The sequence below is a fragment of the Dipteris shenzhenensis genome, chromosome 27 (assembly GCF_047967505.1).
Source record: "Dipteris shenzhenensis isolate YYH24624 ecotype China chromosome 27, Dip_SZ_1.0, whole genome shotgun sequence".
Taxonomy (NCBI): Eukaryota; Viridiplantae; Streptophyta; class Polypodiopsida; order Gleicheniales; family Dipteridaceae; genus Dipteris; species Dipteris shenzhenensis.
This window is the reverse complement of record NC_141622.1, coordinates 34,275,826-34,301,116: the sequence shown is the minus strand read 5'-3', so window position 1 is coordinate 34,301,116 and position 25,291 is coordinate 34,275,826. Positions and strand designations below refer to the sequence as shown.

Genomic DNA, 25,291 nt, shown 5'->3' with positions numbered 1-25,291 from the left:
TAAACCTGGCAATAAGAATCCATCTCTATTCCAGATTGACTGCACTTAGCCTAGAACTGTTACTAGCAGCCCACTCAGCCACTCAGTCCCCCACAGCTGTCACTAGTGTCCAATTAGTCATCCATCTGCTCAAAGCAGAGAAAGAAAGCATACAAGAGCTTTCTCCACTTTCCAGGACTGCCATGACCAATAGTCTCTCACCCTATGGGTCACACATATCCAGATACAATAACTTGTTTCCCATAAGAGATCTAACATCACAATACAGCAAACCGTATGACAGTCACACCTGTACCATCCCTCTCAGGGTTCCAGGGATAGTTCCCATTCCAGGCATGGATTACCTACTCAGCAACAAGGCTGTACCAAAGATGTGCCGTTTGCCTAGCAACCACTGCTTGCAAGTGACCCATCTCCTAGAGAAACCAAAAACATATTCCCACAAGGAACATGTTACTTGCCAAAGCCAGCAAATAGAATACACAATGAATTTGAACCCACTTGCATTCAGTGTTCTTCCCACTCTCAGCAGGCATCAATATCACAAACATTAGCCCTGCGGGGCTCTACTCTCACACCCTGTGACCATAGGCATCCATACTCAGTGCAAACACCTGCATTTAACCTGAGAGCGTTTACTAGCAGCCCTAACAAGGCCACACACTCCCCAGACAATCACAAGTGTCCACTGACTCAAACAATGGGTGATAGCATCACTGAGCTGCCCACGGTGATCAAAAGCACGAACAACCTCTGCAAGCATTCATTGTAATTCTCCTGCCAAGCAAGACTCTTCAAAAACCAGCCCAATGCTCACAGGCAATCACTAGAAGGAATGAGTGCACCTTTCCACCAACCAAGAGCTCAACCAAGCTCATTCATGAGCTATTAGCACACCCTCATGGACTCAAAGCATGCCTTATCAAGCAAAGATGATCCTCCATTCAGCCGCTTAGTAGCAGCCCATATTCAAAGGGCAAGTGGGTAGCTGTCGTACAGCCCATACAACCACGAAGCCAGCACTTTGTAACCAATGGCCATCAAGCAGCCCAAACCTTCTGTACACCCCGTACGATGTATGCTGCTCCAATCCGTACAGCCTGCTTATGAATTCCCGTACAGTCCAGCCGTACGATCGCCATTAATGTTTACACGCGGACTGTCCGTACAGTCCGTACTCAGCAGCTTTCCTCTCCATGGCCCGTCCGTACTTGCAGCTGCACCCTGCTCCCCGAAAGCTTCCGTACCTACGTACAATCACCAGACCGCGCCTCCTCCCTCTGCGTGAAAATCCCGTCGCCTTTTCTTTTTCCTTGGCCTTCTAAGGCCTTCCTTTCCAAAAGGACTTGCATGGGCATGCCACGTGGCAGCCCATGCCTTAGGTTTCCCCCAAGGGCTTTCATTTGCCCCTAGGCCCCCTCTAGTGGGGCCTTTTTAAAACCCCACCAATGACTTACTTCAAAACTAAGGGTATTTTGCCCCCTTTCTCGTCCAAATCACAAAAATCACCCCCAAGGCACAATTTCTAAGGGTTCTAGCACATCAAGCAACCCTTGACCACGTTCCTTGTTTTCCCAGGGTCCTGCCCACATGTAAGCCAACATGCATGCGCGAGAAATCACACCCTCATAACAAACAAAACTTGAGACTATTCTAAGAAAGAAATATTAAATAAGGTTTACTAGACTCCAAAAGATTAAAGGTCTATGAGGCTGAAAAAACCAGATCGAAAGAGAGAAGCTAAAGGGGTGCGGCCACTAAGCAAGCATCCACACCCAAGACAAATACTTATATCTAAAGCCCATGAAATTGGATATATAGGCTGATGGAGTTCATGGCATATCATATTATATCATATCAAGCCAGGTGGATCTAGTGTGGAAATCAAAGATTTATTGCCAGTCATCCATGCGAGCAGTAAAACCTGGAGCCTCTCTACTCGAGCCCAATCTATCTCTTATAGGTTGTGGACTACCAACATAGCAAACATTACTCTAAATTAATAATGCCAATACCTGGTACAAAATTAAGTCTTAGGGACATCGAATTTATAATTGGTGATATCCTAATCTTGAGTCAATTCTAGTAAAATATTTAGCTCCTTGCACTTGATCAAGAGCTCATCAATGCAAGGCATATGATATTTGTTTTTCATTGTGATTTTATTTAGAGCTTAGTAATCTATGCATACGTGCAGCCTAAGATATTCAGTTAACTATCTTTCTACCTCATGTTCTTCCATTGATAAGTCTATAAGGGGGTTTACAAATAGGAGCAGATCTAGGAAATATATCTATTTTATGATCTACTTCTCTCTAAAGGGGCAAGATCTTTGTATGGTCCATGCAAAGCTCAAGTCACTCATGCCTAACACATGACATATCATAGATCATAGATGATAGGATACGACAGAACTCCTTCCGACACATGGGGTTTCCTTAGTGCAATTCCTTGATACACCTTTTTTTTCCTTTTTTTTCGGAGGGGTGATGATACCTCTAGTTTCCCCCATGCAACTTGTACGCTCTCGATGATTGCAGTCTTTTGTGGTCTTGTAGGCTTTTTTGGGTCTTTCGTAGACATTAATAAACCCACAAATAGCCGCCGGAGCTCTTGAAGGATCAAATGAAAGAGACAGAGTGCAGGTAGCAAAAGTTCGAATTGTACCTAGACCTAGGACTAAGTGTCCTAGGTGTCACATAGGACTAATTGTCCTAGGTGTCACATAGGACTAAGTGTCCTATGTGGCCTAAAAGGCACTAACACTACAAGTGCCTATATTTATGCCTACAAGGCACATACCATGGCCTATAGGGTATCACTAAAACCACCAGGAGGTGGCCTACAAACAACCCTCCATGGGATGGGCTGAAGTACTCTGGAAACGTCTCAGAATACCTGGTATTTTCTAGTCATGGTGGCACATGTTCATCCATAACGATATAGCCACCTATGAATGTACAAGGGATGTCAGATCATGTAACAAAGGGAACCAAGTGTAAAGCCTGTCGAAAGACTTCGAACTTGGGACGAGGAAGTGCCTTTATAAACATATCTGCTATGTTGTCCTCTGTGGGAAGATAGGACAACTCTATGTCTCCTGCTGACAACCGCTCTCGAACATAATGATAAATAAATAAGGCATCCAACAGCCTGCTGATAAAGAGTGATATCACATGATGGGCTCCCATCATGAGCTGAGAATTTGAAGCCAGCGTCCACTGGAGTAGAGATAGGCTTGCAATCCTCAAACTGAAAACCATCAAGGAGTTGTCCAATATACTTGGATTGAGACATCATGATACCCCCCTCAACATGAGCAAACTGAATGCCCAAATAATAATGGAGCTGTCCCATGTCTGACATGTCAAAAATCTGCTGCAAATCAGCCTTGAAAGCTGCAATTTGCTGAGTATCTGGGCCCGTGATGAGCATATCATCCACATATAAAATCAGCACTAAAAAATCAGATCCACTCCCACGGACATAAAGAGTGGGTTATGTGGGACTATTCTGAAAACCAACGGATAGTAAGTGTGCATGAATTTTCGCATACCATGCCCTGGGTGCCTACTTCAAACCATAAGGGGCTTTTCTAAGCCAGCATACCTTATTGTCAGAATTAACAACCTCAAAGCCAGGAGGTTGTGTGACATATACTTCTTCCTGCAGATCTCCATGAAGAAAAGCAGTCTTGATGTCAAGTTGGTGCACTTGCCAATGATGATGGGCTGCAATGGCAATGACACATCTAATGGTAGTAATCCTGGATGTGGGAGCAAATGTCTCCTCAAAGTCAATGCCTTGTTGTTGGGCATACCCTTTTGCAACAAGACGGGCTTTGTATCGATCTATGCTGCCATCAGATTTCCTTTTTAAGTTGTAGACCCACCGGGTACCAATGGCATGCTTGCCGGGAGGGAGATCTACCAATTCCCATGTGTCATTTTTTGTAATGGATTGTAACTCAGCTCTCATTGCATCCATCCACTCTTTGCTGTCAAAAGCATCTTTATGGCACAAAGGCATTTCATTGCAAGTTGTAGCAAGAAGTGCAAACTCAAGAAAGTGACCATGCATATGTCTATTCCCTGATCTTGTCCGGGCAGCAAAAGGCTGATCTTGTTTGCTGTCCCTCAATCTATCAAGAAGCCATCTGGGAACTTGCCTTTGTTGTCTATTGACAGCTCTTTCTTCAATGTCGGCATCATGAATAGTGGGATCATTTTGTGCTAGAAGAGAAACCTGCAAATCAGCATGGGGTAGTGGCATCATGAATAGTGGGATCATTTTGTGCTAGAAGAGAAACCTGCAAATCAGCATGGGATAGTGGCCAATTATTGCTTGGTGGAGGGCCTGCAGGAGGCTCATGTTGTTGGTCAAAGTCCTCTTCTGAGGATGGTAGGGGTAACCAAGATTCAAAGGCATCAAAAATGTCAACATCTGGCTTAGCTTCGCAGTCCACAAGAGGAGAAGCTGAATGTTCAGCAAAGATTACATCTCTACTGACAATAACCTTCCCGGTATTTGGTTGATATAACCGATACCCTCTGCTCTCCTGGCTGTAACCAATAAATATGCATTTGATTGCCTTGTCATCAAGCTTATGTCTCAGCTGAGATGGTACATGAACATATGCAAGAGACCCAAAAACTCTCATGTGTGAAAGTGAAGGCTTCCTGCCTTTCCATGCTTCATAAGGTGTAACAGTCTTCAATGCCCGTGTAGGTGATCTATTCAGCACATAGTTGGCACACATCACTGCATCAAGCCAAAATTTATTGGACAAAGACTTGGCCTTAAGCATGCATCTCGCCATCTCCATTGTGGACCTGGTTTTCCTTTCAGAAACAGGATTCTGCTAAGAAGTGTAAGGAGTAGTGCATGAGTGAATAATGCCCCGTGAAGACAAAAATGCATCAAACTCCTTTGACATATACTCTCCCCCCTTATCTGTGTTGAGGGTGACAAGCTTGCATCCTAATTCATTCTAAACCATATTCAGTGTCATCCTGCTTCAACATGTATCCACTTACTTGGTACTATTTCTTTTTGTTTTTCAATAGTATGCTTATTAAGAAATAAAATGTTTTCCTACTGTTCAGTTACGGACAATGGGGACCAGGTCTAGCATTTGAGGGTGGACCCCCTTGCTTGGGGTTATGGGCATTAGTGACCCACAAGAGTGATGGCCTCTCTTTGAGAGGGACATCTGGAAACCACACCCCACCTGAGTACCCAAACATGGGACCAATCAAATGCACTGATTTCTCTCTCTACAGCAGCACATTCTCTCTCTACAATTCCAGCCCTTCCTCTCCAAAAATCTGCCCCCTCCCAGCTCTTCTGAACAGCAGCAGCATCCTCTCTCCTTCTCCTAGCCTGAAGCAGCCACAGCCCCATTCTCTCTCCTGCTGCAGTCTTTCTCTCTCTACTGCAGAATTTCTCTCTCTACTGCTCCAGCCCCTTCCCCTTGCAGAAATCTGCATCTCTGCACCTCTGGAACAGCAGCAACTCCTCTCTTACATTCCTTCCCTTGGGATCAGCATTGGCACTCTCTCTCTACAGCTATCACTCCATAAAATCTCTCTCTCTCTAGCCTACAGGCTGTTTTTTCTAAGCTGTTCTCATTCCAGCCCCATTTCCACACTCTCTTCACCCAAGGTAGCTTCAGAGGCATCAAGGACTTCATCTACAAAAGGGTCAAGTCACGAAGGGAGCCTGTATTGTGAAGTTTATCTCATTTACAGCACTATTTCATGTTGTTTCTACTATCTTTCTAGAAACTAGTGCCTGTCTCTAATGTTGGATGTAAGTGGTGATTGTTGCAGGCTTCTTCCTTGTGGATTGGGCAAGCCAAGAGTTGAAACCTGAGCTTGGAGTCCTCCTTTTTGTTGTCTACCTTGTACATATGCTCTTGAGTCTTGTATCTAGGTCCTAGGTTTTCACTGAGTTCATCAGTTTTGGAAGGTGCATTGCACCTTGGTCTTGTATCTCCATTTTCAAGAATAAAGTGAGCCTGGATAGGGGGGGGGGGGCCGTCTTGGCCCCTCAATCATATTGCATTTTCCAATGATGTAACTTTGTGTTTAATCTGTATAAGTCTTAATTCCAGCTTAATTGCAAACTCTTAAGTTCAAGTATATGTGTTTGGCAACTCGCAATCATCTCATTCAAACACCTCTGCAAAATCCGTTGTCTGAATTGATAGAAAGCACCGAGTAGTTTACATTGGTATCAGAGCTTAGGCAGTGGTCCTGTACTCTGTGCTTTCTCTTGTTGAGTCTCTCCTTCATTGAGTCATCTTGTCATCATGGTAGCCAATGGACCTGACCCTCCTCCTAACCTGCATGAGTTGAGTGCTCTCTTGGCAAACATTGCTCAACAGGTTCAAGTGCTGGAAAGCAGCCAAGCAGAAACTCATGACATAGGGCCCCAATCCCAAGGAAGAGGCCGTGCGGACAACACCAACTCCAATAAGGAGGGAAGATCATCCTCTTCTTCCCCTCCTCGAGGTAGACGGCGTCATAGGAGTCCATCTCCTTCGAGACGTCCACGGAGACGAAGGTATGCAAAGCATAAGGTACCTCTTGGAGATAAGCTCTTCAAGTTTACCAAGTATAAGGGAGAGGACAAGCCCGAGGTCTTGCTGGCCTGACAAATTGCAGACAAAATCCCAAAAAAATATAGCCTCAAGGCTTGCAACTGCAGAATTAGGACTTGCTGTCCACAAAATGACTACAAAAGTGCACCTGTCCCAAAGTATAGACCTCAAAATATAGGCTTTCCAGACTGTTGAAAAGTTTGATAAACCTTCAAACAGTAAAAGCAAGTTAAGGACAACAAAGATCCTCAAATACCTCAAATTTTGAGAGAGTCCACACAAGCTGTACGGACAGCTGTTCTATACGGAACATGTACGATGCAATTGTACAAACGTACGGTGCAGGTCCAATGTACGGTGAACGTACAATCGTACGGATCATGTATGGAGAGCGGTACTGTACCCTGTACGGGCAAGTACGTAGTGCAGGTACAGATCTGTATGGATGTACAGCGACGCAGATACGTGACTGTACGGTATAGTGTACAGAGCAGAATGTACGACAGAAGTACGGATACATGTACGTGAATCCAATGTACGACACAAGTACTGAGACTGTACGAACCAATTACTAGACCTTCTGTACGCCTATACGGAAGATGTACGACGATGCAGGTACTGTTGTACGACGACACAAGTACAAAAATGTGCGGCCGGTGTACGGATCGCAAGTACGACAGGTGTATGGACAGCTGGTACGAAAATGTACGGGGACAGGAAGGCGAGTCAAGCCTAGCTCTGATACCATTTAAGGATCAAATGAAAGAGAGAGAGTGCAGGTAGCAAAAAGTCGAACGAGTCTTAGCCGTCACGTCAAAACTAGGATAGTGAAAAAAGGAGTACAAGGTACTTGTACCTAGACCTAGGACTAAGTGTCCTAGGTGTCACATAGGACTAAGTGTCCTATGTGGCCTAAAAGGCACTAACACTACAAGTGCCTATATTTATGCCTACAAGGCACATACCATGGCCTATAGGGCATCACTAGAACCACCAGGAGATGGCCTACAGCTCTATCACTAGCTTCATGCCAGTATAGCCCCACCCACCACAGGGCCCACCATGATATGCCATCCCTTTTTGGGACCCCCACTCATGTATCAGACGTATCTGACCAGACTTGATATTGGATCTCATATGATGATGTTATGACTATGTAGTATTTAGCACTTAGCATGGGTCATGATGCTCATTTAGTAGCTCCACCCTTTCAGCTTATTGTATCAGGTTTCTCACAGCAGGTTCACGGAGTTCTTCTAATCAGATCACACAAGCCTCGCGGCCACTGATAGCAAGCGCAACACAGATCGAGATCCTGAGGCACGCCGCACTGGACAACGGTGGACACACAGATCATAGTGGGCGACATCCCATCGATGTTCAGGCATGGGACACGACCCACAAGGGTTACAATAGCCTTGGTCAGGAGTAAAGTGATTGCCACGAGACCGAGACGGGCAGCACCCACAGACAGTCGCCAGCGCTCCATCACTTGCTACACATCAGTACTTCTCTAACACACATATACCCTTGTGGGGGCGCATTGCATTGAAGAGAGCCAGCCAACCTTGATGGTGATTGATGGTGATTGACTCCATGATGATGATAATGACAACGACGATGATGATGATGCCATTACTGATGATATGACTATGTACTACTCAGCATTCAGCATGGGTGATGATGCTCTTTTAGTAGTTCCACCCTTTCTACTTGTTCTATCAGTTTTCTATCAGTCTCATAGACCCATCCGTCTTCCGAAGACTTTAATAAACTTTTCTTTATTTCTTTCTCAGTCTCATAGACCCATCAGCCTTCCGAAGAATTTTTAAATCTCTCTCTCTCTCTCTCTCTCTCAAAATGCACATCACCAAGCTCAAGGAAGAGAATGAAATACGGAAAGCACGTAACCCACTTGAAGACGGGGAAATCCAACCACCTCTCAATGAGGAGTTGTACATGCTGAAAAAAGAAAATGAGAAAATCAAGGAAGAAATGTCTGCCCTACCAATGGCAATACAAGGGAAGCATGAGGAGTTCTCCAAGCAGATAAATAAGGGACAGGCTGAAATGAAAGAATGGAGAGAAGTCGTCACTAAGGGCAAAGCAGCTCCAATAAAGAAAGAGTTCATTTCTAATGCCTTACAAGAAGAAAAGATGAAAGAATGGAGAGAAGTCGTCACTAAGGGCAAAGCAGCTCCAATAAAGAAAGAGTTCATTTCTGATGCCTTACAAGAAGAAGAGAGAAGAAATAGTAAAGCACTTAATGTCCTTGTTAGAGGTCTAGCAGTTGGGAACACCGCCATCGCAAATGCTGAAGCTTTGATCACTAAGATAGGGGTCAATCTCACCTTTGAGGCAGCTTGGAGGATAGGAAAGGATGATGCACCAACAAGACCTATGATTGTGAGGTTCCGGACACTAGCACACCGGTCTACCTTCATGAGCATGAGGGCCGCTCTGATGGGGACTAGAACATACTCGGATGATGATCTCATGCTCTTACAACAAGAGCACAGAAGGGAGGGGACGACCAGAGTGCTGGCTAAGAGGCAAGAAGGAAAATGGGCTGTATATTGAGATGGTAAGGTTATCATTCGACAAAGGGTAGAAAGAGGTGGAGGAGAAACAGGTAGTGCATGACGGTGTCGGGCCTCTGAGACAGAGACACAGGACAAATTGAATATGACCGTATGGAACTGTAATGGCACTCTCTGGTCCGATCCAGGCGACTTTTCAGAGACATAAAGATAGAGACATTATTTTCTACACTGCCTCAAACACCCCTGCTTCAGTGGTACAAGACGCCGCCACCAAATCCTTCCCTACGACCCGATCCACACGGGCCCGAGATGGGAAGATGCCTCAAAACCCTTGGTTTGACGATGTGTGCAAAGAAGCGCAAGCCCACCTCACAAGAGCAAGCCCTGGGTCAACTGACGCCATCTGGGGCTCACCGGATCTTTCGACGGCTGACACACTGCAAGAGACGAGCCTTCCTCACACAAGATGGATGAGATCATCAGTTCATTTCGAGGCGAGGACCCAACCACTGGATGGGACTTCTTTCAGAAGCCACCCATACCCATTACTAATCCGGGAGTGTGGCACACTTATGTATGCTACTTATATGGCGTCCCGATGCAAGCACCACCGGAAATGTCCTCTATGCCCAAGCCGACTACCTATCACTTATTTACCACACAAAATGTATGGGCTGCGCTCTACCAGTTACACAATCGGAAGGCACAAGACCACGAGTACAGCCTAAGCATTTCGCACATGGACAGGAGGTCTTAGCCCCAGTTCTTGCACAGATGTTCAACCATGCTGTATGCCATGGCTTCCCACCGGCTTGGAGCACCACTACGATTGTACTGATACACAAGGCAGGAGACCTCGTGGACACTAGGAACTACCACACCCTCGTGATTGGCCACACACTAGCCAAGATCTATGGATCGGTACTAGAGAGGGAGATCAGCAGTCATGCAGAAGCCGAAGACAGCGGGCACTAGGGCAGGCAGGATTCAGGAGGCAACACTCTACACTAGATCACATCTTCACTCTGAGGGCTATCATTGAGGAGGCGAGGTCCAGACACCAGAAAGTCTACACGTGCTTCGTAGACTTTCAGAAGGCCTTTGACACAGTCCCACGTTCCCGCATGATCAGGAGACTGCAGGAGATGCGCATTCCAGAGACACTGATCTGGGGGTGATGAGCCTATATGAGTCAATCAGAAGCAAAGTTCGTGCCCCAGGTGGTCTATCGGATTGGGTTGAGAGCACGATCGGGGTGAAGCAGGGTTGCCCCCTCTCACCGACTCTCCTCGGACTTTACATCGATGAGATCACATCCTTCATCTACCACCTGGGAGGCAAGGGATCATTATTGGCAAACCTCATGATACAGATACTACGATACACTGATGACATAGTCCTTATATCATCATCCGTAAAAGGGTTGCAGAGACATCTAGATGCCCTATATGTGTTTTGCAGAGAGAGAGACCTGATAGTCAACCTTGGGGAGACCAAGGTTATGGTCTTCAACACCTCACGGGCAATGCTCCGCCAACTCAGCTTCACTTACCGTGGCGAGCCAATGGAGATAGTACGGTCCTACACGTATTTGGGAGCCCGCTTCACGATGACCCATGCAGCCCAAGCACAACTCACACGGGGGGGGGAGTGCTTTTACTCGACTAGAGCGATAGTGCTTCCAAGCACACTTCCAAGATCCACCAACGAAGGGCTAGCTTTTCGATATGCTAGTGCGGCCAACTGCCATGTATACAACGCCTTTTGGGGGATGCAATCTCCCGAAGGCAGAGTGGAGGAAATTTGAGCGGCTACAAGTGATCATGGGGTGCACGAAATTTGACCTATACGGCTGTTTTCAGCCACCTTCTTCGGTCCATTTTGCTGCTGTACCAGGTTCCTCTCAGTTGGTTCAGGGTTCTTTTTCAGCGATTCGGAGCTGTTTCTAGCTGCCTCGTGAAGTGTGCCAATGTTTGAAGACATTTGGAGCTTGCTGCTGCCATCCAAAGGCCTCTCCTTGAGCCTGTTGCCTCTCGTTTGCCTTTCCTTTGCCTCGGGCTGCGAGAGTCTCTCTATTGGATCACTCTATTCATTTCGAAGTGCTCTCCTCCTCGTGGGAGCACATGCTTTTGCTGTAACTCTCATTTCCAGCCTTCTCTTGGCATCTCACATTGCCATTTGCTGTCCATTTCACCTCTCCTTTAAGGGTGACCATCTCTGCTCGCATTTGGAGCATTTTCCCTACTGTATTTTTCGGCTACATCATTGTGTAAGCCTATGTTGCATTGGTTCTTTCAAATTTCTGCAAAACCGTCCTTTCTTTGCTTCATTCGCATTGTGGAAAGGCCTCGTGTTGCCTTTTGGGAATTTTTTTGCAGCAAGTACACCTTGAGACAGCCAAGTATTTTGCAGTGAAAAGCTTTGAAGCTTGAGCAGAATTTTGCCTTTAGGTTTTGAGAGGTTGCCCTCCTCTTAAACGCATTGCCACTTGGTGCTTTTGCCTCGAATTTCAGCACTATGGCTTGCAGCAAGGATGATTTGTTTGGAATGCTTGGGGCTGAGGACAAGCTTGATGGCACAAATTACCCATGACGGCCTATATGATGGGGCATGTTTTGGTTGCCAAGAATTTGTGGAATATTGTTTCATGCACTAAGCTCATACCTACTCGTAATGCTGCTTCTGGTAATGCCTCTGGTACAACTGGTGCTGCCTCAGGCTCATCTGGTGATGGGTCTAATGCTACTTCTGATAAACTGCATCTTCCAATACAAGTACTTTGCCTCCTACTCAGGAGCAGATTCAGTGGGATGGACGTGATGCCAAAGCACATGCCTTGATTGCTCTTTCAGTAAAAAGGGTCATTATCCTCATATCCAGTCTTGCAACACAGCAAAGCAAGCATGGGATCAGCTTGCATCCTTATATTAGGTGCAAAATGAGGTGAGGGTTGCTTATCTCCACAAGCAGTTGAAGTGCTAGCAAGCAGATCACTTCCTACGGGAAGTTATTCAACTCACTTGAGCATGCATCCAAGGGGGGGACAGTTACATGCGCCAACAATGCATCATATACAGTGAAAGGCATTGGGCAAGTTTGTTAGAAATGACCCTACAAAGGGTACACACAGCGGAAGACTGATAGTAATGCCCAAGAGCTCACACAGTGTGGTGTCGGGTGTGGAATCACAAACTTCTTAACTTAATGTGCATAGATGTGCAAGCCAGTAAATAGACAATGCTCAGAGATTAAAGAACACGAAGCTAGATGTGATAATGCGCTGAAGATTAGAATAGGGGGACTCCCAGAAGATTGGCACAAAGAGGAGGACACATATAGTGAAATATTGACAAAGATCAAAGCAAGCTTGCCCAACATTGAATGGGTGAATGATGATGAGCAGGATGATGACGACTCCAGGCCAGCTTCTATTTTGCACTATAGAGGTCATGCAATCCTTACTCCGAAGTCAAAAGATATGCGGATCAAGCTTCTTCAACAATCCTACAAGTTGAAGGGCACCAACGTATGGATAGCAGAGGAGCTTACACAAGCTCAACTCAAGATTAAGGCAACTGAGTTAGCTAAAGTCAGGGCTGCCAAAAAGGATGGAAAATGAGCAGTTTACCGTGAAGGCGTAGCACTAATCAGAGAGTTTAAATCAAAACCAAAAGACTCTCAGTCTTAAACTGATGTATGGCTGTTTACTCTTCCAGATTATCATGTAGGTACTCTAAATAATATGGGTTGCTTTTTTGCACTCCATGGGAGCTGCGATGTGCCCTCCCTAAAGCAGAGATGTACTAGAGGGTTTCTTGATGTCCCATAGACCTTTTGGTCTCCAATGGACGTTAATAGACTTTCTTTCTTTCTTTCTTTCTAGGGCTCCTGTCCAAGCTCCGTTCATGTCCCTCAAACCAGCCGTACAGCAGGCGTCAATAATCCGTACAGTTCTGCCATGCTTCCGCACTATTCTGGCCCTCTAATCTGCCCATAACAGCTCTAGATATGCTGCCCACATGACAGCCATGATGCTGTCTATGTGGCAGCCCCTTTCTCTCTTTTGTTGTGTGGGGTATTGCCCTAGGTCTCCCTCCCCCATGCTCTTCTCATATGGGGGCTTACAAATGGGAGGTGACCCTTCCAACACCCATGCCGCACACTGTTCTCATGAATCTCTCAAGCTCATCTATGTAGAGGCCAAACAGGATTGGTGACAAGGGCAATCTTGTTTGACCCGATCGTCCTCCTGACCTCCTCAGTCCATCCAATTGTCATTTGTATCGTAATACCCCTTCATAATGTGTCAAGACTGCCCAAATAATCCTAGATCATGTAGGGCCTAGGCATCTGATGAGGCGGGCCTTGCCATTGTCAAAAGCCTCCCAATACGTCCTCCGGCCTGTCATCAACGCCGTCACGAGCTTCCACAGTTTCGAGTTTCCACGGATCTTCACCTTTCATATGGGATAGTTAGTCCCATCCAGCTTCCCAGGCTCGCCAAAGTTCGGGATAAAAGATGAAGGAAGATGAGAAGAGGAGGAGGAAGGATGAGCAGTGGTTGTACAGGCTATGGATGCTTCTGACTGCGTCATCTTTGCTGAAATAACACAAAGCAAACTGAAAATATATACTTGCGGTAAATGTATTTGCCTCTGCGCAAACCTGAGTTGAATTGGAGCGCCTGTGTAGAGAAACTCCTTTCTTCGAGGTGATAACCTATGTTGGAGATAGGAGGAGAGACTCACTCACACCTCCGGACCCTTCAGCTCCAAGTACACACTCTAACAGATGATCACAATGATGCAAACCTCACTCAATAGACAGCATAGAGATGAGAGAGAACTCAGATATATATCTCCACCAAACAGTGGGGAAACTCGCTCAAGATGAGCTCTACAAAACCTCCAGCAAGGTGCTAGGAAAAACCCTGCATCTCTCTGCCAAAGATGGCCTCTCACACGTGTATGTTGCGCTGCCTGTGGTGGAGGCTTCTGCTGAACACTGGATGAAAGAAAGAAAAAAAAAGAAATTTTATTAGAGTCTTCGGAAGACCGATGGGTCTATGAGACTGAAATAAAACCTGATACAAATCACAGTAAGGGTGGAGCTACTAAAAAGAGCATCATCACCCGTGCTGAATCCTAAGTCTGATCATACATAATCAAATACATATGGGTATGACAATGAAAAGAGAAAAGACTGGAGCGGCGGAGCGGAATCCTCCGTCTGTCATGTCGCCCTAGCTGGTGCATAACCAATGATGGGACGCTGGCGTCCGTCAAGGGGTCCCGTGCGTCTCGCTCTCTTGGAGGAGGCTCGACGTAAGACCAGAGCAACCGTGACTCCTGTGGGGCATATCCCCGATCTAAACAATGACGGGAGGTCCCCCAGAGTGATCTGTGTGTCCCCTCGATGTCTCGTGTGTCGTGTTGCGGTCATCGGGTCGGGGTCTCTGTCACGTCTGTGGCTAGACACTGGGCAATCAATGTCACTCGATGGGAAGAACTCTGTGACCCTGCTCTAAGAGGTGTCTGATGGTGTGGCCAAGCCCCGTCGCCTGAGTAAGTACTCTCTCTGTCGGACCCCCTCGTGAATGAATGCCACGAGACTTCTCTGATCTGGGTAGGCGAGGAATCTGAAAAGGAGCCCAGAGCCGTCTCTGAAGAGACAGTGGTAGCGACCTCTGATCTCGTAGTAAACTGGGCACCTGAAAATAAAATGCTCCTTCGACTCAACCTCCTGACAGTCGCACAGCAAGCATATGCAATGCTCCCTGGGGATCCCATCTGCTCTGCCGCGCTCTATGCAGAGGCAATGTGATGATACCCGAAACTGTCCGATGGAGATCCGTAGTGAGTGAGGCATATGAAGCTCAGTGTACCCCGGTGGTGTGATGAATCCCTCCTCCGAAATACGAAGACAATAATCTCTGTAGAAACTCAGCTTCACTGGGAGCTCCCTCGGCTCCAACCAAGTCCTGAGGGGGTGTAGTTGCAGGAGATCCTCTCGAATGACCTGGTTGGTGTGTGGCCCGATCGGAGTGGTGGGTGGGAGTACTGAAAGGGCATCTAAACTGTTCTGAAAAGGAGATATCCTATCGATGTGAAACCCTAGTCTCACAAACCATCTGTGAGTCTCCCTCTGCTGCCAACCTCATGGAGGAATCGAGAGCCAACCATGGCAACCTTTGTCTCCCTGATGTGCAGTCCCCATATGATCTAACCCGGTGTAGATATGTGATGGTACTACTTCCGTTGCATGTTTGCTCGAGAGGTTTTAAAGATCATGACCTTGGTCTTGCCAAGATTGACCTCCAAATCATGGGATAAACAAAAAGCCTGCAGTGCATCTAGGTGTCGCTAGAGCCCCTCAGGTGTGGACAACAAGAGTGCCACGTCATCTGCATAAAGAAGAATCCTGATGATGATCCCGGCAAGTGAGCAACCGGTCCCTCCGAAAGCCCCCATGAAAGTCTCAAGCTCATCGATGTAGAGGCCAAACAGGGTTGTGATAAGGGGCAACCCTGTTTGATCCCTATGGTACTCAAGATCTCATCTGTCCAACCTGCGCCTGTCCGAACTCGGCCTGAGACTCTCATAAAGTGCCATGACTGACCAGATGATCTCCTGATTAAATCCTAGTGTCTGTAGGCGTGTGATGAGACGAGCTCGAGGTAGTGTGTCAAAGGCTTTGCGGAAATCCACAAAGCAGCAATATACCCTCTCCTTCCGTGATCTGGCCTCCTCAATGACACTCCTGAGTGTGAGTATGTGATCCAAAGTCCCATGGTCTCACCTGAAACCGGCCTAACCCTCTGCTCTGAGCCCTCTCATCTCTACGAACAGGCTGACCGATGCATCCAATACTGCTGCATAGATCTTGCACATCACATGTCCAATCATGATAGTCCTATTACTCGGGTCCATGGGATCCCCTGCCTTGTGGATGAGGGTGATGGTGTTGAGTGTCCAAGTGCGGGGGAAGCCAAGGGAAACAGCATCATTGAATAGCTTTGCTAGGATCTGGGCTAACGTGTCGATCCCATATGCGATAAACTTAGTGCATAGCCCCTCGTGATCCTTAGCTCAACCATTGTGTAGCTTCAATGTCACGTCCTTGACTCCCCCTCTAGTGAACAACGTGCAAGTGGTGGGGCGAGAGGTGTGTGAGATCTGGAGTAGGCTGATGTGGGACATCATACAGATGGCATGCATACGTGTGCCAAACTCTCGTGTCGGTGAGGGGTGATGGAGACCTACGCTCAAGGAATCTCTGCCAAAAATCCTTAGAGTTGTTGTTGTACAAGATGTTCAACAGCTCCTCCTCATTTCGATGAAGAAATGCCGCTTCTTCCGACGTACGAGACGTCGGTACTTGCGTGTTGGAATATGGAAGCAAGAACTAGAACTAGAAACTGGAAATGAAATAACAAGACTGAAAGACTAGAAATACCTTGAGAAGAGTGTAGACAAGACACAAGCTAGACTGATAGATTAGAATGATGTGACCCATTGAATATATGGGCCAAAGTACAAGACATAAAGCAAGAGTGCTTATGGGATAATTGTAGAAGTGCCACATGGCACACACTCAAGACATAAAGACTAGACTTAGACTTAGACTTAGTCTTAGACTAATGTAGACTAGGAAATAGTACACTTAGTGTGCACTTATCTCCAACACCCTCCTTAAGTGGACACTAGGAGTAAGACAGAAAGACAAGACTAGAAGACAGACATAAAGACTGATAGACTGAGAGACAAGATAGAAAACATGACAGACAAAAGATCCTGAGACACCCCTCCTCAAGTGATATCCTCATATGGGTCCACAAGGGTAGGGACAAGATGGATCTAAAACACAGTCAGATTGATAGACAAATAGACAGACAGACAAGACTAGATAGACAGAAGACTGACTGTAGACAAATAGAAAGACCAAGACACTAGAACCCCTTGACCTACATCATCGGTGGTCAAGGTGGTAGACAAAACATAGAAGTAATCAGAAAGCCCACTTCTCATCATGTGAGGAAGGAACAGCAGGATCAGCTGATGGAGATGTTGCAGCAACATGGGCTGAGGTGGATACAGGAGCTGATGTAGAGGTTTTGGAGTAGTAGTCCCTCTCCCGGTGATTATCACGGCCACAAATGGTGCATGGATGAGCCTTGAAACAGTCCTTCTCCACATGATTAGTTTTGCCACAATGGGTGCAAGGCTTTCTTACCTTAGAACTTCCTTTCTTTGCTAAAAATGCAGTGTCAGTTACCTTTCGTTGTTGAGTTCTTTCTTCCTCTTGGAGAGCATTGATGATACCCTCAAGAGAAGGATTATTATGATACTTGAAGGTAGTGACAAGAGTAGCATAGGAGTCAGGTAAGCTTTTGAGAAGCACAGCAATAGCAATATCTTCGGAGATGGGAGATTTGACTGACGCAAGCTGAACCATAAGACTGCGAAGATAATTGACATGAGAGGCTATAGTAGCTCCTTCCTGCATATGTAGATCAAAGAATGAGATCATAAGTGCAATCTTAGAGTTTTTAGATCGGGCTCCAAAAAGAGTGTCCAAAATGATCCATGCTTGAGGAGCAGACTGTATGTCGGAGATGTGATGAATGTAATCATCTCCAAGGCCAAGCAATATGATAGCATAGGCTTTGTCGTTCTTGGCAGCAACAACTTGCTCAGATGGACCTTCGGGAGCATCACGGTGAACAATGTCCCAAAGGCCTTCTTTCATAAGATGGCACTTGATTTTGATCTGCCAAGTATGAAAGTTGGACCCATTGAATTTGTCGATAGATATGAGAGAATGAGAGGAAGATGCCATGTGGGAAGGTCTTACCTCTTGCTAGGATGCAAGGGCAGTGTCTATTCCCTTACAATATTGCAGAAAATAAATGAGAGGAAGAGATCCCAGAAGCCGGTCCTCTCACCACTTTGTCAGGGCCATAGCATATGACAGCCCATCGAAGTAGGAGGAACCAGCAGTTTGCAGATATGAGGATTAAAAAGGACTGCTCAGCAAACTGAAAGAGACAATGTACAGTACCTTAGCAAGAACTGAATGCAGAACTGAATGCAGGTTGGGCAGAGATAAAAAAAGCTTCAGCTCCTCCTTTATTTCGAACAGAAAAGGTACGGGCAGCAGCTTCAGAAAGTCGTGGGCAGCTCCTTCAGCTCACAAAATCAGGACAGAAATGGCAGGCAGATCTGCAGCAGTAGAGGCCACCTGAACTGGTACAACGGGTGCAGGTACAGCACTGGTACAACGGGTGCAGGTACGTACGGACGACGTCGAAGTACAGACGGCGTACGGTCACAGCGAAGTACGGACGCCTGTACGGACGGCACTGATCTGTCAGGAGCGACAGTAGGAGCGGGTGCAGATGTGACAGCAGGTTCGCACAGATCTGGAGCTCAGATCTGGCAGAAATGATGCGCAGATCTGGCGCAGATCTGGAGCAGAAACACACAGATCTGTCGCGTAGATCTGGAGCGCAATGGCGGGGCAGAAAGAGGGGAAAATGTGAAGAGGGAGCGCAGATCTTGAGCGGGAGAGAGATCTGAGAAAAGGCAGACTGAGGGGAGAGAAGAGGAAGAAGAGGGATCAACCTAGCTCTGATACCATGTTGGAATATGGAAGCAAGAACTAGAACTAGAAACTGGAAATGAAATAACAAGACTGAAAGACTAGAAATACCTTGAGAAGAGTGTAGACAAGACACAAGCTAGACTGATAGATTAGAATGATGTGACCCATTGAATATATGGGCCAAAGTACAAGACATAAAGCAAGAGTGCTTATGGGATAATTGTAGAAGTGCCACATGGCACACACTCAAAACATAAAGACTAGACTTAGACTTAGACTTAGTCTTAGACTAATGTAGACTAGGAAATAGTACACTTAGTGTGCACTTATCTCCAACATTGCGTACCATGTCTGGTGTGTTTGGGAGGTGACATCTAGTTTCAAGTCGGAGTTGTCGGCGATAAGCCTTGCACTCCGCATCGTACCAGTTGTTGCAGGGTACAGAACCAAGAGGTGGTGGTCTAGTGGACCGTGTGGTGTGGGAAAAGATTTGGAGGGCAACCTCGTGGAGTGTGCAACTAATCAGGGCAGCACGGTCCTCTCTGTGTGGTATGTAATCGATGTAGGTTAGGAGTCTGTTTAGGCGTCCAAAGTAGGCAGGGGAGAGGCTGTGATCAAAGTGTGTGTCGTGGTAGGTGTCATGCTTCCTATGTGGTGTGTGTGGTGTGGTGTGTGTGGTGTGGCTAAGCGTGGGGTGGCGATAGTGAAGAATAGGTATGTGTGATCAGCTCCTGGAGGGAGTGGTGCTACGATGAAGTCGGTGATACATGAGGAGGGGATCCCATGATGTAATCTAGTACACTAGTGCCCCCCCCGTGTGGGAAGCAAGTAAAACCACCTAAGGAGGGCCATAGGTCAAGCCCGTTGTAGATGATGAGATCATGCATCCTGCCCAAATCAAGGAATGTGTGTCCGTATGGTGTAACAGGCCTGTGTCGGTCCGATGAGATCCTGGTCATACCTGCTTCGTCTAGGTCCATATCTGGTAGCATGATAGAGTCATCTCGGAAGTCCAGGAGTGGTGCCTGGCGAGTTCTCGTCCTGGCATTGAAGTCCCTAACAAGGAGAACTTCCCCGTGGGCTGAAAGGTCTGGGATATCCTGATGTAAGGGTGCATATGGCGATGTCTCACCCTCCTCTCGTGCTACTCTAGCAAAGTGGGATGTGTCTGGCGGGAAGTAGCATATTGCTATGAAAAGGTCACAAGTGGCTGTGCATCGAATCCGGATCCACATGACTCGAGAGTGTGCATCCTTCCTCAATAGAGATCGCTCCAGCAAGGGAAGACCTGTACAATACTACGACCCCGCCTAATCCTTCAACTCCTCCTGTATCCCTCGTCTCATGCCTGAAGGCTGACTCCCATGTGTAGCCACTGACTATCGGTTTCCGAGAAGTTCCCTGGGTCCAACCATAAGGTACCATTACAGTTCCAAATGATGCAAGCTAGGGTCTCGGAAACCTAAGTCTCATAGGCCCCGTTCCCCTAGGGGGTATGGGTGGGAGCCCGACGGGTGCCGGTCAACAACCTACCATCTCGAACCACGGCCCATTTTCCCTCCTTGCGGGCTGCTGGAGAAGAACTCATCGCTCCCCAATCTGTAGTGGTGTCAAATCCTGATCCATGGACAGGGTGGGATGCTCTCGTAGAGCGGCTCGACATCGAAGTGTCACTAGTCGAGTATGTGAATCTCTGAAACGAATGACTAGGGGCTGCTCTCAGTTAGGGTCTCTCCCAACATGCCATGCTCCCTCTATGCCATGGTCGAGGACCCCCATGGTGGTGGTCACAAAGGTGATCGCCTCCTCCATGAGCGTCATAGTGGTGCTGGTGCTATCTCGCGTGATCCCTCGTATCCAGATGTTGAGGGCCTTCGAAGCCCTCTGCTGCTGCTCCTATATGGCGACTGAAACGGTTGCCTTTGCGGGCTCCCGTTTTGCCACGTCCACCCACCTAGTTGTCTCTACTATAGCCGACTGAATCGTGGCTATTTGTGCCTCCATCTCTGTGACTGGGGTCCCTCCAGGCGCTGCTCTCAGGATCCCGAGCTCCTCTCGAAGCTGTGTGATATCGTGTTTGAGCCCCTGGATAAGGGTGTCCTGCTCGTCTATAATGCGGGCCTGCTCCTGGGTGTATCGGGCCTACTCCTGAGTGTAATGTGTCAGCTCTGCCTGACGGGCCCGGATGCTGTGTATCTCAGCCAATAGAGAGTCCCAAGCATCTGGTGGGAGCCTAAGATATCCTGATCCAGGTGGGAACTGGATCTCAGGAGGGGTTGGAATGAAGGTGGGCTGCTGAGGTTGTATTGGGGGTGGGGACAACGTGTTCTGGGCGGGGGAGTGGTATGTAGGAGTAGCGAGGCCGGACGAGGTGATGAAGGGTGACTGACTGAGAGGTAGAGGGGGGGATGAGGGAAAAGTATTGTGGAGCCGTGGCCGGTTGGGCTAGTGGTGGGGCTACTGGAGAGGAGACCTGTGATGATGATGCAGGAGAGGGGGAGGAGAGAGATGGCGTAGATGATGAGACGGATGATGGTGGTGAAATAGTGGTGGTAACCATAGAGGTCGAGGATGTGCTGAGCGGCATGGTCTTCTGGTGGGCCCCTTTCTTCTGGGCCGCGGTGCTGTCCACTGTCAAACCGCTCCGGTTGCTACGTTTGTTGAAGTCCTCCAAGCTGAGTTGCTTTTGCATTTTCCCTTTGTCACCATTCCCCTTCCCCATCTCCTCGCGTACGTGAGTTTGGACCGAAGGGTCTCCCGCCTAGTTCCCTGTCCTCCTCATCCCCCTTTGCCATATTATGAGGGGGGGCAATAGCGGGCAAAGGAGGGGTTGCAGGAGGGCGGAGCTGTAGGCAGAGGGGGCAAAAAACAGGAGCAGCTTGGAAGGGGCAGCGAGAGGGCCATTCGAGGCATATTCTTGCTGCTTTTCCAATAGGGTTTGCATTTTGGAACCTCCGAGGTCATCCACCAGCTACTAGACACGTTTATTCACAAATTTCTAAACCTGCTGAATTGAGCCCTAGACCAGCCTCTTCATTTGCTGGTTATCCACTTCAGCTTGTTGGCTTTGCTACCTCTGAAGTACTATGGAGCCTCATCCTCGTGGTGAAGACACATCAGCACCACTCTCAGCTAGGGATGAGCAGAATGACAAAGCAATGGCGTTTATTGGTGTGAGGTTGGCTAACAAACTGCTTCATCAACTTGACCTCACTACTTCAGCCAAGGAAACCCTGGACAAGCTCTAGAATATTTATGCAACATCTACTGGACCTGGATAGCAAGCTTTATCAGCTATATTGCATGATCTATCCCTCTCTGAGGTCGTAGATGATATTTAGCTCTACGCTATGTATTTTTGTGTTAAGCCAATAAAGGTTCTCAGCCTTAAGTTGTCCCTCTAAACTGAATGTATTTGGAGTCAATAAGAGGTACACTACGCTGGGTTGTCCCCCAAAAATAAATGTATTGTCTTTTTCTTTGGTATGATGGTATTGACCAGGGGGGTGCCGAGTGATAGTCTACCCTTGACGGTGGCAAGCTGACTGAGAAGTCACTATCACGCGGGAGGTGTTGGATAGTTGGACTTGCTCTTTGCAGTATTGCAGTGGAGGGGGGATCGGTCTACTCCTTGCGTGTTGGGTCTTGACACTCTTTGCTCTAAAGGGACGTGTTGGAGATATCATAGCCAAAGAGTGTGTTGATGTGGTGTTGGTGTGTAGTACTAGGAGATCTAGTACTAGTTCATGTGTGAGTCGTGTGTGTGCCACTTGGTGCAAGTGCGTGAGTGTGTAGCCTATATAAGGCTTGTACTTCATTTGTCATGTCATACTTAATGAATGAATGAAAGCCTTCATTATGTCTTCATTTGAGTATCACTTCTTCACTCCCTAGCCTCTCTCTCCCTCCCTCACACCATGTTTCTAACAAGAGAGAGAGAGAGGTAAAAGAATTGATGACGTGGCTTTTTTTAGGGCTAGAGTAACCTTGTGTGGCATGGCTCTTTCTTCTTTGCCTTTATTCTTCTCTATTCAACTGATTCTCTATGCAAATCGTTAAACAAGATTACGTCTATGAAAATCATAGCCGCCCCTCTATGTTTGTATGCCAGTGACTCATCTACAGTCTTCAGGAAGCTTTTGACAATAGTTTGGCTATTTCGATGACAGTACTTAGTTTCTTTATTCCATCATATGTTGGCCAACTTGGCCATCATCTTTTTATTTAGCTTACATGTGTTGAAATGTCTTTTGCTTCCATGGGATCGTATACAACTGGATGGTGGACCTTTAGCACTGCCCAGTTTCTGTTTAGACTCAGAATCTTCCCACGTAACACTCTCAAGTCGCAAAGATTCCACAGTATTTTAATTGTGCACCAAACCAAATTTGCTTTCTAAATGAGGGACCAGGGCCATCTTTCATCACTGGGTCATTTTTCAGATGCTACTCCCTCTTTTAATTGCTGTCGAATAGGCGGCACTCGACACCAGAAGAGGAATAATTTTCATGCAAGGTTTTGGCGACTATTTGCCGACTTAATTTGATCCACTTCCGTTTACTATTTTGTGGCAAACGTCTTTCTAGAATTTACAGGAGTCTATGGTCTTTGGATATCGACCTGATTCCTTGAATCTCGATGGAGCACCGTGCTATCAACTCCTTCGTCAAAAATCTTTACGGTTTTGGCGCACACTGTAAAATATGCTTTGAGCAGCAGTGAGGCATTAAGCAAAGCATCGAGGAGAGAATCACAAAGAAGAAGAGAGGCAATGTGATCAACAAGTGGATTACACCCGTGGTGCCGTGTGCCCTATAAAGGGCCTTACCTCTTTAGCTCTCTCATGTGCCTTCTTCTAGACATGGGGATCCCCCTAGGTCTTAGCCCTCAATTCTACAAGCAATGTCAAGCTCTCTAGTTTCCCATCTCAACGTAACCAAGCTATGGGCTTCCACAACTATGGCTTACATAAACACGCTGGGCTACTATGAAGAAGACAAAAAGCATGGTGAATGTATGGGTAGCTATTATGGCATCATGAGAGCTCGCATAAGAACTCGCCAGCCCACACCTCATTGCCACGCTGGATTATGCAAATCTGTGACAACAAACCAAGCACAGCATTGATGCGTTTCATCCTTATCTTTGGTATGAGCAGGGCAAACCATCCCGAACAAATTTTTTGTTTTAGGCACAGAAGTGTGAGGACTTGCCACATTCCTCCAATCTCAAGAGACGCCCTCTAAAGCAAGTACTTGAAAACTTTTTTAGCATTTTATCAGGTTTAGGATGATGAGGTCAAGGCCAGTATACTGGGCTGGCATAGCTAGGAGGCATCTCCAGACAGAGCTCAGAAAATGTCGTGCAAAGAAGAGTGAATTCAACGCGCTTTTCCACCACCCAAGAGCTTTGATGTCTCTTTTCTGGGTGGGGGAGTTGCTAGCTGTCCATGATTTATGGAACTAATTCACTTGTCGGTGATCCTAGCCCACTTTTCTCTACAATGTGGTTGTACTTTATTTCAGCTGGTTGAGTTGTATCATGCTAGCTTACCTTTTCTACAAATTCATAATGACAATAGCATCAAAATCTTTTGCATTTTGTTCTAGCCCGCATGGTTATCCACCAGCCAAATGGTTACAGAGATCAACGCTTAAAGAAATCATCCTCAAAACGATACACAATATGCTCGAAAGATGTAGGTTTGGAATCATAAAAATTGGGCAAGATTTCGGGATGGTGAGGTGTACAAACTCGTACTAAAACAGGAGCTCTTTTGCTCTTCAGATGGGGGATGGTGATACCCTTCCAACGTTTACGTATCTGAGCTAGCAGAGTTACAGAAGTTCTGCATTTAGATGCCGGGAATAAGCATTACCTCGGACGCGATTTCGAAAGTGACACTTTCATCTAACTCGGCCCGTTCTTCGTAGTCGCTCGACAGTTCAAAATGGTCAGCCTCACGATCAGCCTCACGATCAAGGGCAGGAGAAGCTCCATCCGCTGCGGTCTGTAAGTCGAGGACGGACTGAGAAATGTGGGAGTAATCAAGGGAGGCATAGGTGAAGGCGAGGGGGGTATGAGGATTGGAAAGTAGGGGAGAAAGAAGAGGGGAAGTGAGAGAGGGAGCATCGGAGGCCAAGAGGACGAGGGAAGGAAGGAAGGGTGAAGCTGTGGAGTGGGAGAGGGAGGAGATGGAGGTGGGATTAGCTCCATAGCGCAAGAAATCAAGGATGGTGTCCGCCATAGCTCAGCTCTACATCCATCTTCACCAACACAAGTGTATATATATATATTTCATACTTTTTAGGAATTTATTAGCACTGCCCCTTAGGGACATAGCTCTCGCTACTATAAAGTTTCTTTTTGGCCTGCCCTCTAGGTACCGGCAAAGCAGAAATTTAGCATTTTTAGAATTTTTGGAAGTGTATTTTCCCTATTGGACAATCTGTTGACTCATCTTCACTCGACTTGAATGCAAACTTTAAAGTGGTTCTTTATCTCCCTCTCTCTCCTTTTCTTTATCTCCTCCCCCTCCCCA

The 25,291-nt window shown here is 46.9% G+C and overlaps 1 protein-coding gene across 2 annotated transcripts in view; it reads right to left on the bottom strand.

The window, feature by feature from the left end:
- Positions 1 to 25,035, bottom strand: part of LOC147884198 (uncharacterized) — a 54,683-nt gene extending 29,648 nt beyond the window's left edge. For both annotated transcript variants that reach the window (XM_087398488.1, XM_087398489.1), the window contains exon 1: positions 24,629 to 25,035. In XM_087398488.1, the coding sequence (XP_087254614.1) occupies positions 24,629 to 24,997 (369 nt within the window). In that variant the 5' untranslated portion in view covers positions 24,998 to 25,035. The remainder of the gene's footprint in view (positions 1 to 24,628) is intronic.
- Positions 25,036 to 25,291: the final 256 nt, after the last annotated feature.